This window comes from Pomacea canaliculata, linkage group LG12, assembly GCF_003073045.1.
Source record: "Pomacea canaliculata isolate SZHN2017 linkage group LG12, ASM307304v1, whole genome shotgun sequence".
Lineage (NCBI taxonomy): Eukaryota > Metazoa > Mollusca > Gastropoda > Architaenioglossa > Ampullariidae > Pomacea > Pomacea canaliculata.
This window is the reverse complement of record NC_037601.1, coordinates 21957518-21972925: the sequence shown is the minus strand read 5'-3', so window position 1 is coordinate 21972925 and position 15408 is coordinate 21957518. Positions and strand designations below refer to the sequence as shown.

Here is a 15408-nt window from a genome sequence, read left to right as displayed (position 1 = left end):
GGTTGCTGTCGGTGTTTTCAAAATACCTGCTAGCGCTCAACAAGTTTTTTTTGTTTGTTTCCTTTTGCCTTTATTTTGCTAGATTTTTCCTTTTTATCTTCCTTCTTCGTCCATTTTGTAAGAATATTCTGCGTTTCTGTTCTCGATATGCATTATGTATATTTTGTAGTCAAACATAATGAGGACAGCCCTCCTTTTGGAGTATTTTAAACCAGGAATATTTTATTTTCCTCTTTAGTTTATTATTCTTATATTTTATTTATTGTTATATTTTAGCTATCACTCACTTCCTAATCAATCCGGTAATTAACGAGTAGATCGACCAAGTAACTGCTGATAAAACCTAAATATTCATTCTGTTGATGCAGCTTTTCGGATACTGTTTAACCAAAACAAGCTACGGGAGTGGTTAAGCATTCCAGGTCATGGAAACTTCTGCAGGGAATTTACCAGTGAACCGACAGTTGCGATTAGTAAGAAAGTGCTGACTCTTGGCTGCAGGACTGGCATCGCACGTCACAGACTGCGTGCATGCAACGGGTTGCTAGGCAGGGAAGACAGGAAGAAGGGACGAGCGTGGGATGAATGTTTTATTATTTGGCTCCACTCAGCAGCAAGCTTGGAAGATTCCTGTCGACCACGTCAGCGGGGAATGCCGCACACAGCATCTTGCTGGATGCTGCTGACTGGCGAAAACAAAGCCGTTACTGCTAAGAAAAGCAAAAACAATAACAGTTACAAGATATGCTTGTACTTCAGCTTGAGTCATTATGATTGTGTGAGCTTGTCAGTGAACTTTCTTTCCCGTTCTGGAGGCTGAAGCCTGGAGAACACTGACTAACCAGTGTACAAAATGTTCTCGATTATATTTGACCGAAGCTTCTAATAAAGGTGCCAGTGTTTTATCCCTCAGATGTCAGCATCTTTAAAGACACGGGAAGAATAAGAAAGACAGAAAAAATAGGAAGATAAGGAAATATAAAAAAAGAAATGTTATTTGCCTAAAAAGTTAAAAGGCGAATAATACAATTTTAAAGGCGAGAAAGTAATCTTACAACAAAAATTAAAATATTTCACATAGTAAAAACACCACGATATGTTTAGGGTTTATACAAATATTTTGTTGGTCACCAAGTAATCTATAAATCTATATTTTTCGTTTTTTCTTGTCTTTTTGTTTTTTTTTTGGGGGGGGGGAGGGGTCGTTTGTTTGCTTGGTTTGGTTGGTTTGTTTGGTTGTTTTGGTTTTGGTTTTTTTTTTTCTTCTTTTTTTTTTTTTGTGGAGAGGCAAGAAGAAAGTAACCGCAGTGTAAATGATAAGTTGATCGGTGGGAGTAAACAAGGACCAAAGAAAAGGAATAATGCTGTTAGGATGTTTCTTGTCCAAACATCTGATTTATAAGAGATTGTAAATGTCAAAGGATTATTGGTAAGTTTAACATTGTCGTTTTCATCTTTTTACTACCACTTATTCCATCTTGATTACACAAAATGTTGTATTTACGCTTTAAACGGTATTTAAATTTATGTACTGCCAGAAATGTTATTTGCCAGATTCTCAGATGACCACAGAGTCTCAATGGATATCTGCCAAGGAAAGCAAATTATTGTGTAGTTTTTCTGGCATGTTTTGATAAACCGAGTAAATCGTCTGTGATCTCCTACAGAGCATCTAGATAACAGTTGGCTGCTTCCCAGTGGCCTGTGACACTGATCTTTCAAGCAGTGCCAGAACTGCACTTTTACAGCTGAAAGATTTACAAGATCAACCCACTGTGGGTACATGAGGAACTTTTCTACCAGACGGTGGCATTCGGGATCAGTGTTGACTTAGCAAAATGATATCCTTATCGGGGATGGCTATATATGAAACAGGATGTTGTTCATATTCTGAAATCAGATAGCCACACACTAGACTAGCGTGCATTTTGCATGTTCACTCTGTTTCTGCCTTTTTCTTTCTTTTTGATTTTTCTCTTTTCCATAGAGTATACGTTCAGTCTGTTTATTCTATTCATTTGTATTTTTGAAAATGGGATATCTTCTCTTCGTGAGTAAAAGCAATCCTGACCTTGACTAGCTCTTGACTATGAAACACAACACTTGAAGAACTCGTAGTAGTGAAGTCTGACTGCCAAACAGTTATTCCTTACTTGATACTCTTCTCCACAACCAACCAGTTGTAACTTAAAGGTCTGTAACTTGCATTTTTAAGCAGACGTACACGATTACATGCCAGAGTTATGCTAGTCTTTTCGTCTGTTTGAGGTAATAGAGAGAAACCGACTGAAGGAAGACTGAATCTGTTTCTGCCCATAAATACAGGCGCAACTGTCTTCATGTCATTTTACATTGTCATTGTTGCACCGTACCTTGATCTGACTTGAACTTTCCGAAGTTTAACTCAGTCATTTGTACGCATAGTAAATGTCAGACGACTGTTCCCAACAATGAGTCTGCCTTTGCCTTTGCAGATTGAAGAACCTTAATTATTATTATTTATTTTGCAGAGTGCGAAACAGAGAAGTTACGGTATGCCGACCCGAACGCTTCCCACCTACCCGAGGTACTCCCGTAGTGGGCATTATGGTAAGATGTTCCAGAAAAAACAGCTGTCAACACAAATGACACTGGGTTTTTTCAATATCAATTCATATTGGTTTTGTCTTCATTTTCCTTTCTTCTTTCGTTTAAGCCTGAAATACGTTTTAGAACAAACGTCTTTCTAAACTACCTATGGGAAGTGGAAAAGAAATTTAAAATATAACTGTACTCGCCACTAACGCTTTGTAAATGCAAGGTGCAAGGGGTTGAAATGTTTGCAATGTCTGCTGTAGGAGACACGAGGTCGGAGGACACTCTGCTGTTCGACCGGGTATCTCAGGTCAGCTATCTTTCGGATGCCCTTCTAGATGAGGGCTACGACACAGCCAGACGATCCAGAGGGCGCGACCAACAACTGCTCCGGGAGGCCACCAATGCCATCGTGAGTAAATGGATCTTGAGACTGGTATTTCTCCTGTCTTTTTCTTTATTTCTCTCTTTATCTCTGTATAGATATCGATACTTGTACACGATCTGAGCAAAAGAGAGAAAGTATGTGTTTCACATATAAGCACACCCTTCAAAATGTAACTTGCTAATTATGGGAGAATGGCTACAAGCGCCGATTGAATAGAAAATTAAAGTTAGCATATAACGCGTCTTTCTGCATTGTTTTGGGCCTGCTGTTGTTCTGATGTCCTGCACTCTTCAAGAATCTGATTTGTTGTTATTCATCAACATTGGCTAGGAAGTACGCCGTGGGTTTGTGAAATGAAGATGAAGTTCTCTTGTCCAGTCGGTTTCTTTATAACCTTAACTCGACCATAACTAGAGACGGCGGCATACGCTTAATTGCTGATCCCATGATATCCGTACTATAGAAAGTAAGCCCTAATCAGACTGGGCAAACGCCGGCACGCGGGCCGGATCCGGCGCCTCCTGCCCGGCGCCCGCTGGCCCCCCTTATGTATACAGTATTGGTAAAACGGAGTTAACTATATAGTCGGCCCTCTAGCCATTTCTCATGGGCCCTTAGGAAATTAATGCCACCCCTGCCCTACATCCCTTAAATATGGATTTACCGTTCGCATCCGCAGTAAATTTATATAAACTAATTCTAACTCGAATGCCTCGAATTTATTCTCTTCTGCAGTCGAGACTGGATGTAACTAATAAAACATGACAGACTGGTCCACTTTTGTCCGGTTAAAAGGGCCTGTAGGGACTAAATGTCAACTGACTATTAAGTCTTTATTTCCGACGGAGACCTCTCAAGCGGTATGGCGGAAAGGTCACTGGAGGTCCTTGATGCTGATACAGTCTGCTCACACAATGTTGAATCATTGAGATTGACTAACACACTCGAGAAGCCAAACGACAAGTGTTGGTGGCAAGGAATGAAGCTATCGGTAGTGCTTGTACATGAGACCGACATCAAACGAAAGGACGAATTCGTAAATGAAGATGTAAGTGAGGTTTAGAAGGAGTGCATATATGTGGAACAAACTGTGAAGATGTACGTGTGAGCGTTTGATTGTATCCATGTCTGCACCAACAGTAGACAAGCGAACTTTTTTTTAATAGGACATTCAATTGCAAATAACCAACACTGAGACTAACTAGACTGTTTAATCTTATTGAAGTCATCAATATTTTAACAGAATTTATCTTTAGTACATGATGTCGTTCAGTTAGTGAATTTTTATCGTCTACCTGTTTTTAATTAGTAAGCTTATCATTATTAGTTTTGAAGCTAGCGCTTATAGTTGTTACAAAGATTATTATGTGGTGTGGAAGGATGATGATGTGTGTGATGATAGGGTTTCAGGATCATTGCCAAAATATTATTATACTGTATTTTGTTAGTTTTATATTGCTTTCATGAATAGACTATGTGCCGGGTGATATTTTCTACACATATTTCTTACATGACTATTTCTTTTATATATTGTAGATGCTCCCTTTAGTTTCTGTTTGACTGTTTTTAAATGCAGGCGCATTTTCAGAGTGAAAAACATTGTATATATTCTCATTCTTGCCAAATGATGCTCTATTTCAGCCATACGTAAATGTCTTGTGTTGTCTTCTTAAAAAAAGGCCTAATCCATCCGTAGTCCCCACAGATCCCAGTTAAATGAAAACGATAAAACGAAAACTGTCGAAATCTCCCTTTTACATCGACCACTACAACTCATACACGACATGCCCTTCTCTTTATCTCTTTTTTACGGAAATATAATAAGCCTTTTCCATGTTTTCCCCAATTTTCTGTAATGAAACATGCCACTGTTCGTTGTCTCTTAATACAGACTTTCGTGTATGGTCATCTTTCTTGCTTTCGGTATTCTCCAAGACAGGACAGCCCTACGCAGTACGGTTTTTGTCCTTTTGCATTTTCTTTTCTTAGCTTTCTCCTTTTGCTCTTATCCTACCTTTATCCGGCTTTACTCTTTCCTCAGCCGCTTGCCCCGCCTGTCGTGTACAATACGCAGTAGAGCTCACCCGTACTGTAGCAGAGAGAAGAAAGGAAAGGAAAGAAAAAAACGTTTGACACAGAATACTTGGTAGACCCTCCTTTTCTGAAGTCCACCCATGCACGAGGTAGCCGTCTGAACCGGTCCTGCCACTGACATATAGCCTTTGCTTAGAAAGTAGCGCAAAGAATTTGCTGTCCGTTAGATGCAGGGGGGAAATGCATGTACGTAGAGCTAACGTGTGTCTATAAAAGCCTCGCCCTTATTTTAGAAGAGTGACCTGTCGCTGGGAGTCAAACTCACGACGTTAAGCTTCATATAACATAGATAAAGTCCTACGAACCTGCACAAGAAATGATGGATTTACTGGTGCCCACGATGAGTCATGGTGGGAGAAATGAGTAACATAAGGCTACCTTTCCCTGTTGTACCCGCAGCCAAGATCATCAAGCCGGGACACATCCTCTTCCACATCGCCTGCGAGGCCAGCTCCTACAATCTCGTCCAGGCGCTTTGGCCGCTCAAATCTGCCCAGAGCAAGCGAGTGAGCTTTGAGGATGACTCCAGCCCCACTGGCAGGACAACTGCTCTCTCTACTTCGGATGTAATGGCTAGCCCTCCTCCTCGACCTTCTGTCATACGGCATCGCTTTGGTGCTCGTGCACCTGTCCTTCAGTCTTTTCTGGACGATGAGCCCAGTCTGTCCAGAACCCTGGAGCACTCAGACTTCCCTTATAGAGGTCAGCGGCACACCTCACCACCTTCCAAGATCTTAGCAGGCTACAGACCCTCCTCCCCCTTACGACATACCTTAGCTCCTGCACCTGTCAGCACGCTGAAAGAAAGCAAATACCTTGGACGTCCACGAGCATCTCTGCATCCCCGTCCGTCGCCATACGCTTCGACTGACTTAAATTTCGACAAATCAGAGCTGCCCCGTTACGACCTCGTGTACGTAGATCACGAGCCGGGGGCTAAACCATTTCGCCGACGTCCGAGGGTGTTGGGATCCTCGCGACGCCCAGCTGGGAATTACTATGAGCGTCTTCTGCGCAAGCGTGGCAAACGTCGAGGAAAATTCGGACCTTACTACGATGTGGAATCAATCGAAGGCAGCGATCTCACTGACGTCCTGAGCGACACAGGCTCCCTGTCTGACTTGGATGCTTCGTATGGTACGTATGACAGTAGTGTTACCCCATCCTACACTTTTCAAGACTACCCTCTTTCGTCGTCCCCATCTTCCGCATACTACGTTGACCAGGATACGGAATACGTTCCCTATGGACCCTCTCGCCATCTTGAGACCACTGGACTTTTAGAAGTGTCGTCATACAATGGCAATGATGACGAGAATGAAGAGTGTTCCGACACGGCGTCTCTCCCTTCTCCGATGAACGACCTTTCATTGTCCACGTATCTGCCCAACAGTGTTGTTTCGTCTGCCCTCTCCCGATCACCTTACCGTGCGGTTGTCCCCTACACCTCGTCTTTTTTAGATAACTGTCTCGACGTGATGCCATCATCGTCCCCGAGCCAAAAGCTGCTCGATTCTCTTGTGCAAACGGCTGTGGCACGCGCTCGGTCGGCCGTCGACGCCTTAGCTTTGCCTGATTACCACGGCGCTAGCCTTGTGCTCAGCGTGGAAGGAGCGGGAAAGATGGCTGATGGGAAGATTGTAGATTTTACCTACACACCGCCACCCATACCGCTTTTTGGCAGAGCACCCAGGCTTGACGACCGGATCATGGGACTGTCGCTTAAGCGCAAGGATGTGCTACGACCTGTTGATGACTTCCTTGCTGGCTACGTCAAGCGCATGGAGTCGCTTCGTTCTCAACTCTACGGAAGGCAGGACAACGATAAGGATAAGGATAAGCACCCGCGCTATGGCCTGACTGCTGCTGAGACCCCTTCTCGCCAGTACTCGACTCCTTCTTACTCGACCTACAAGCCTTACACATCTTCACACACCTACGTCCCCGTCAGGCATCTGAGCTCGCAACGAACAGAGCACGTGCCCGTGACGAGCTATCGCAGGGACCTGGATGATGGGCGCTCCCATCGTATGGATGTTTTCCCCCTCAGCGTGATTAAACCGCGCATTGCGGAATCGACTCCCAAAGCCATCACGCTGCCAGGAGCTGTTACAAAGGACGGCTCACCGGTCCAACTGTCTGTACTCGATAGGATTAACATCAAGGTAAACCGCTGCGGCTTGGATCGGAAGCCCTGCACGTGCAGTTTTGCTGTTGTATAATCAGCACGTGCGGGTTGCCTGTGTGTGGACTGACACGTACCACGTAGAAGTGTGACCTGGCTGCGACCTAACTCATAACTCTACCGTTTACTAGCAGTCTTGACAGTAGCATGGAGGCAAGAAGGGTCTTGAGCCACTGCAGGGCAAACGAGCATGGGGTCCTTGCGAGGGTTGTAGTGGAGACCTAGCGTTCCTCGCCGCTCTCTGCTCTGTCTTGCCAGATATCTATATGCACGGTATCCAGCTGCTCAGAATAGGTTCATTTTGCTGCTCCTTTCGTTGCCGCATTCCATACGAAAATGGTCCATTTTAACCACAGCCTCAACAGCTCTGGACAGCACCTAAGTATCCCATTTATATAATTTTTAATAACAAGTATTGTTCATTCCAATCTGCACCAATGTGACCCCATTGACTTTCATCTACAATGTGGTTATGCAAATCCTTACCAAAGTTATTATTGTGGAAAGAATTTTCACGAGACTGGACCATTTTCCATGGCCTGAAAATAGCTTGCACTAATCCTTCATCAGCTTTCATTACACGTGTCATGTCCACGATGCACGTTTATATCAATCACTTAACAGCAGAATCACGATTCCGATCTTTGGCATTGTAGCTGAGTTAGACATCTTGGCATTAAAATTGAAAAAAAAAATCAGTATAGATATATATAATTTTTTAAAAACTGATAACGTAAGCGATTTCTTTACACGCATCCGCATCTATTTTTATAGAAAACCTGGCTTTTGTCCGTTTCCATTTGCTAGAAAATGAGTATATTAGTTCAGAATTGGAAAGAATTGTGCGGAAGTCAGAACAAAAATGAAACCTGGAGTGTCCTTTTCAGTAGAATAGGCACACTTTCACAACACTTAGTTGGAGGATCTGTGGTGGACATGTCACATCGCTCATCGAAACTTGTTTCTCAGGCTCGAAAACAACTTCTTTTTAATCCTAAAATAAGTTGATTATTTATGCTCTTATCGTAAACATGCGTGAATAATGTGTATAACACACTCGTCTTCGCATACAGGAAGAAAAAAAATTCTAATTAATATTTTCTGTCAACTGTTTTGTAATCATAAAAACAAGTTATTCTAAAGTAAAGATACCTTTTACAACCCAAATTTTTTTTACAAAAACTTAAGAAAAATCATATATTGATCACTTTTCTGCAGGTAATAATTACTATTAAATTCGTTATTTAATAAATTTTATTAAAAAAGATTTCTCAAATTTCAGTTTGTGTACATTTTAAAAATTTGTGTTGTTTTATTTAAAATAATGTTCTTTCTCAGTATGAACCAATTCAATCGATCTAAATTATTTTAAGAGAAAATTAAATATTTCACTTTTTATACAATAATTAATGTGTTTTGAAACTATATTTCGAAAAAATCAATCTGCTAAAGTTATGAATTAATTTACATTAAACAACGAGCCTGAGGAACTCTAATTCTGTTTTTGAGGTCGTTCTACTTTTTCATACATTGCATCACACTTCATATTTCGTATGCATACTCATTTTGCTGTGGTGTCATCGCTTAATGTGTGTCCAGCATAGCCAGGCTGGCGAGCACATGGTCGTATCTCACAGTATTTAATAGTTCCAGGCTATAATGTCCATATGCGAGGGCTTTGGTGATAGTCGCAAAGATTATCAGCAATAATTCATCGCTTTATACTTGGCATTCGCTTTATTGCTTTGTAAAACTACAACAGCCAAAAATTCATAGTCAAAACCTGCAGGTTTTGTGGTAAAATCCGAAATTACTCATCAGAACTCAAATGATCCACTGGAAAAAATGAAGTGAAAGCCTTTTTTTTTTTTTTTTGCTTATCCCCTTCGCCATTTTTCTCGCTGCTGCTTAAACGTGCGTGCTCTGCTCGCCACCTGACTCAGTTAGGGAGGGTTGCCGTGCGAATATATCTAACACTGTTTGAGTTTCTGTAGGCACCGACTCCCCTAAGAACATGAAGGAACCAGATTTATCAGGTTGCAGTGTAGGTAGATGTTAAAACAGGCCGAGGTGATCAAACGGGTAGGTCTGCCGGAGTCGTCACACATTTTCGGGTGCCGCAAAGTTTCATTCTGACCTTGACTAAAAAGCTGCAGTTATGTCTTCCCTGCTAACACTCTCCACTGCGTTCCATATGCGTGGCAAGAACAGTGATTTTGTTTCTTATCCTCGTATTTTCTTCACCTTCCTTTCTTCTCTCTGCTCCACATTTTAAGTAGAAGATACAATTCTTGAGTTTTTTAAAAGAAATTATCATTCTTGTTTCCTTTCTTCATATCCTACATCCTACCCATGGTTCAGTTTTGTATTCTTTTATTTTCACCCCAAAGTCTCGATTTTAACGCTTTTTTTTCCTCCATTTAGGTCCTTCCAGAGTAGCAACAAGAACCAAAAAAAAAAAAATCGTCTATTTTTCTCCAGCCCAATCTGACCCTCCTAATTCTGACTAAAAGCACACCCCTTCCTGTTTTGTGGTTAGGTGAACCTAACCCATGTGTGTCCTGCCTTCCCACAGGTGTCATCGGAGAGCTACGCCACGCCTCAGACATCAGTCGCTTCACGGCGGGTGGCGCGCGGGCGAGTCATTAGAGCTGCCTCCGTCCCACCCCGCTCCGCGCCCCCAGCGTACTCTGAGGTAGACCGCATCAAGGCCACCACTGCCGCATCCACCACCACCACCAAAACCTCCGGCATTAAGTTTGTCCCTAGCCGTCCAATAATAGTGTATACTGTTCGACCCGAGTACGACCGGCGGGCTCGCTCTGTGCCACCCCAAGTGAAAAGGGCCGAGGCCAGGGCCGCTTCTGTGCCCCCGTCTGTCTTTTATGGGGGAAGGGCCGAAGAGAAAGCTCAGCCGCGCGTGGTGACAACCTGGCGGTCTGTAGCCGAGCGCTGGATACGGTCCAGTAGTGCTCCCCCAGCTCGTCGGCGCCGTCGTGCGCTGAGAGCTACCCCCCGCTTCATCTTTGACGAACCACCACCGCCACCACTGCCAACTGCTAACCTCAGGGCTCACAAGGTCCCGCGGCGCTTTCTGTCGCGAGGACCTGTTCGCACGCCATTCAGTAGCCTGTATGGTTACTACCAACATGACCGGCCTCTGGTAAGAGTCAGGAAACCGGATCGCACAGCAGAGGAAGAGCAGAGAGCCAGGATCAGACGGCTTGTACTGATGAGCCGCGTGCTGGGCTCTTCCTCTATGCGTGTTTCCCCAGCACAGCCCAGGTCACGTGTTGGAGCCAGAGTCCGCAGCCTGTTAGCCCCAGCTGCCCCTAAGCCCAAGGCTTTGCCGGCCCGTCAATCTCTGATTGGTTTTCCTCAGGTATACGTCCCGAGTAAGGGGCCCAAGCCCAGCAACCGAGCAAAGGTGACCTTTTTTTTTTTTTTTTTGGCTATTGCACTCACTGTGCTGTTCTTTGTAAGTGTCTTGCCACCGCTGCACGGCATTTACTTGCAAGTTATTGCTCAAACAGAACTGAGTGATTTGCCTTGGCTCAGCGAAAGCGTTCTATCACCCTCGCCATATTTTTTTTTGTGGTCAGAATTAATTCAGAATTCTCCGCCGAACGATCTCCTTTTAAAAGGCTGCTTATGTTTATTTTTATTTTTCTGTAGCTGGTCGCTTTTCGCCTTTGTCTCGTGAAAGCTCTTGAGATAACGGCGTTCTGTGACGTCACTAACGGGTGTTGCGCTGCTCCATTGCTACTCACAAGCTTATGGCCACGCTTTTCAGCTCAGTTTTTGGCTATTTACACGAGAACAAGCTTGCAGTTTCTCATGTCACCAGAGTCCTTCATGTTCTTGGCAACGAATGCGTTTTACTGACACTTGTTTCAGAAAAGTTTTGTGCGCACCACTGTTTTGAACGCCATTGATGTCATCATCTTCACTCACTCCTAACTACCCATCGTCCTGTATCATCAGTTTCAGCCTCCAGGCTTTTGCATCTAGCATGTCAGCATCAAGACGACCACCACCAGCGCGGCGGATAATCTAATGAATGATTTTAGTATATTCTAATAAATGCTGCTTGTTTAACTCACGCATGCATTATTTGTTTTTTTATTATTTTTTTTGCCTTCGAGATATTCGGCGGAGCATGCTCTGAATGGTTAATATCCTGTAGTACCTTGTATCAAAGCCCCTCCCATGCCATATACATTCCTCGTTCATAGAGTCAAATTTCCAGATTGGTTTTGGTGGTTTCCGTGGTGAAGCGTATGGTGGCGACGCCTCATTGTCATGACCTCTGTCGCACTCGTTGACAGATGTCTTTGACCATGTGGAATCCATGGAGGCCGTATGATGTTGCTCGCTCATCGTGCTTTATTCACCTCGTTGACATTAGTACCCCAAAGAAGACAGAATTTTCGTATCGTTGCTACGTTTCAATAAAGAAAAATATATAAAACTGGTGGCGGTCATTTGAACGCAAGCGCATGTGGAAATGGGCACGTTCGCATGGTGTGCAGCCACAATGCGCATGCGTCAAATTTATCACGTGATGCTGACACGTGATGCGCTCTAAGCTGGTTGGTAGTAAAGACACTGCCTGCCAGAAACCAATTTCCTACTAACCCGCGCAGTTTGAATGCTTGTTGTCTTGTGAAATGCACGTGCGTCTTGTGCAGAATTCATTTCGGAGAATAGTTATCGTGGAAAATATAATCTGGTAATACTTTGTATATTATCTTATATTGAAAAAGACATCCAGTAATAATTTACAATTTAAAATGTTATATAGCCAGAAATCGAGTCATGCTTTGAAAGAAATGAATAAAGTTAAACGTCTACCTTTAACTTTCCCTGAAAAAAGAAACTAAGCACTGATTTTTGAAATGTTTCTAATGAATTTTAGTCTGAAAATCTAAATCGTCCACGGATTGCATCAGTTTGCGTATTTGTGACAAATAAAGTCAATGTGAGCAGAAGACCGGTTTTGGTCAACCTGGCTAGCAATGAGCTATAAACCACCTGACACCCTGTTTGCCATTCCCGCCTTTAGGCTGCGATTATTGCCAGCAAGCTGGAGCCCGATCCAATCAAACGCAGGCGACCTCGCTCTCAGTTCGCCGCTGACAAGCTCCGGAACATGCGCAAGGAGGCTCAGGTAACTACTACCGGTTCACGTCTTCCTGTGCTATTAAAAGCATTCTTCTGTGCACGCACGACACACCTGCGGAGTCGGTAGGTATAGAAAAAATAAGCGATCCACACATCTGATGGCGTGATCTCGGTTCCAGGAAGTATTTTGCTAGAACAGAAACGATCGTAGACATCATTTTCCAGAACTGAAAGCTGAACCACACCTCTTCAGGTCTGGAAGCTGATATTACAGGTTTATGCAGCCTCGAGCCTACTTTGCGTCTGATTTAAAAGTCCTAACAATAGAATAATAGACCTTTATTTATTTCACTAGCTTATTTACAGGAAGAACCAAGTCCCGTTTACATAACCACTGTCATTATTTTGAGAAGAAAGTTGATGTGAAGTGTGCACTTATATAGCATTTCGTTGTTTTTTGCTAGATGAGAGCTTTAATTTTCTTTCTGGTTTTATACAGCAGGTTCGAGGTTGCATTAGTATGACAGAGTATTCAAGGCATCAAAAATAACAGTCGTTAAAACAGAAAAAAATGGCGTGGAATGTTTGATAATGCTTCAATATGCGTATGGAGTTAGCATTTATATATTTACCTATAAAGTAAGTCTACACCCTCGGATGCTCTGTCTAAATACCATAACGATATGCATGTGTTTCCCATATTATCGTGTGGACAAAGTGTACAATGAATAATCAGTGTACGCGATGGACGAGTACACATTTTGACTTGATGCCATCTGACCTACATGAACATTTGGTAATTTCAGCTTTAGGATCACATCTTGCCTCGGAGACTGCAGTCTCTAACCATTCTCAGTAGTCTGTCTCTTCATCACCTTGGTCTTTCAATCATCCCTCCCAGATCCCTGTGGCACCCCATATACTTTGTTTTGTTTCAGGAGAGTGTCTACACTGGAACTGCTTCTGCCGGGATGACAGCATCCACCCCACCTCTGGTAAGTTTCTTCCCAGGCCCTCCCGTCCCACCCAGTACATTTCACCCCTCAAACGTTCATACCGCACATAGCTAAAAATAAAACGTCATGATATGTATCTACATTTTTCTCACTTTGGCTAGAATTAAACTGTTTGGGGTTTCATTCATCATTCATAGTTTCTATTCATTCATTTTCAAACCAAGAATTTTCATAAGCGCTTTGCTCTAATCCGATTTTGCTCCTCTTAACCGAGGGTAGATGCTGTACAGTTCCACTCTGTCTGAACATTTAAGAAAGCTTTGCGCAATAAAAGATAGTATCCTGAAATCCTGATAACCTGTCCTTCACATTTCTATCCGTCTCTCCGTCGAATTAAACATAAAGGGCAGTATGTATCTTCATAGCTTCTTAGCAGCTGGGAAGCTTTCTAGATAATGAGACCAGACTTCTCCGGCGAAAAAAAAAAAAGAGATAACAAGAAAAAAGTAACAGAATCCGTTTGACTTAGGCACTTATACTTTCTAAGGACAGCTCTATGCATTTGTTCGGTAACCATAACTAAAAGAAATGTAAGACATTCATAGATTGGGGTTTTACATAAACGTTTGCATTTCCCATCCGTTCAGAAAAGTGTCCACAAACTTCAGATGCTCAATTCGTCCCCAGGAGCAATTTAATCGAGTTGGGAAAGGACTAGAAATGAATACCCACCATAGACATAACAGAATATCAACAGACTACCATTCCCTTGTAACGAACTCTAACGCATTTAACTGGATAATGAAACCGCTGTCTTTTGAAATTCAAGCAGTCGTAAGTATTTTGGTTATCCTGTAATAAACTAAAAGTCGACGCAAAATTACAGTGTTTATCAAAGAAATTAAAAACCAGTCTTTCAAAAGGCAAACGGCTTACCTACAGACCTGACGGTAGATTAAAGAAAAGACGGGACGTTATCATCAATGCTTGAATTTCTTTTTAAATTTCCTGTATATGATCATATGAACTTTATTTTATAAAGTGCATTTAAGCACACCACTCCCCTGGTTGCAGGTCTGAAGGTTATACAAATATTGCTAAATAAAGAACATCTCTTCATACACACGTCCTTAGTGACAACCATATACAGCCACTACGAAAGACGATAGATGGATATATATTAAAAAGAAAACTCATTTTACTTTGGGACTCTTTTAAAACTCCCCATCATCAAAAGCGTAGGTAGCGCCAAGAGATTACCAAAGGAACTTACCTAAGTCATCCTGGTCTCTGATGTACCGTTCTTGTAAACATTTTGTTACTGATAGGATACAGTACTGTCCCTGATTAAAGGTAGTCTTTTACACGTTAGAAGGAGACAGACATGCAAATGACGCTTACAGAGATGAGTGCAGCCACATAGTGTCTGCTTCTTTCTTGAAACCTCAAAAGGTTGATATACACATACCACGAGCAGTAATAAATTTGCTTTTTTAACTGGTGTTAGCAAATAAAACTTTGATACAGAAAAGTTTACCAACGACTGCATAATCCTTTTGTTGGGAAATTTAACATAGGTAATAAAAAAAATAAAGGCGAGAAAGCTAATATTTATCAATAAGATCTTAAAAGAACAATGCTGAAGTGAAATGAGCCCCTTATATATATATACACACACGTGTATATATTTTAACACGAAACGTGCGCTTTCCCTTCTAACTGAATGTGTGCCATCACCTGATTGCTTGGCGTATTTAGTAGGAAAGTGCTTCCACCCTGAGGTGATTTCGCACTATGGGGGGAAGGGTGCATTAGTTTTATACCCGTATGACGGAGCAAACTTCCCTAGTCGACCCACTTGTCGGAAATAGGTGCGGGGTAGGGGTTGAGAATTAGATTGGTGATTTACGCCGACAACAACTAATGATTTATTACGGTAAAGAATCCAGCCCTGTTAATTAAGTCTGAGTAGTAGGGTTAAGGGAGTGGAGCTGGAGCTGGCTCCGAGAAAAGCGTGGTTTTGAACACTTCGCTCCCCAATGATTGAAAGATTAGGGAAACGACCCTCCTCCTCTTTTTCTTCTGCC

The 15408-nt window shown here is 42.5% G+C and overlaps 1 protein-coding gene across 18 annotated transcripts in view; it reads left to right on the top strand.

The window, feature by feature from the left end:
* LOC112576527 overlaps positions 1-15408 on the top strand; it is a 31789-nt gene that overhangs the window by 6528 nt on the left and 9853 nt on the right. For 12 of the 18 annotated variants that reach the window (XR_003101861.1, XM_025259055.1, XM_025259049.1 and 9 more), the window contains exons 1-4: positions 2848-2986; positions 5456-7221; positions 12307-12411; positions 13304-13360. Coding sequence is in view for 17 of the 18 variants with exons in the window: in XM_025259055.1 (XP_025114840.1) it covers positions 5626-7221; positions 12307-12411; positions 13304-13360 (1758 nt within the window). In the remaining variant the exon portion in view is untranslated. Of the gene's footprint in view, positions 1-2510; positions 2590-2837; positions 2987-5455; positions 7222-9780; positions 9937-12306; positions 12412-13303; positions 13361-15408 lie in introns of those variants that run through there. The other 6 variants (XM_025259058.1, XM_025259056.1, XM_025259057.1 and 3 more) reach the window with 5 other exon arrangements.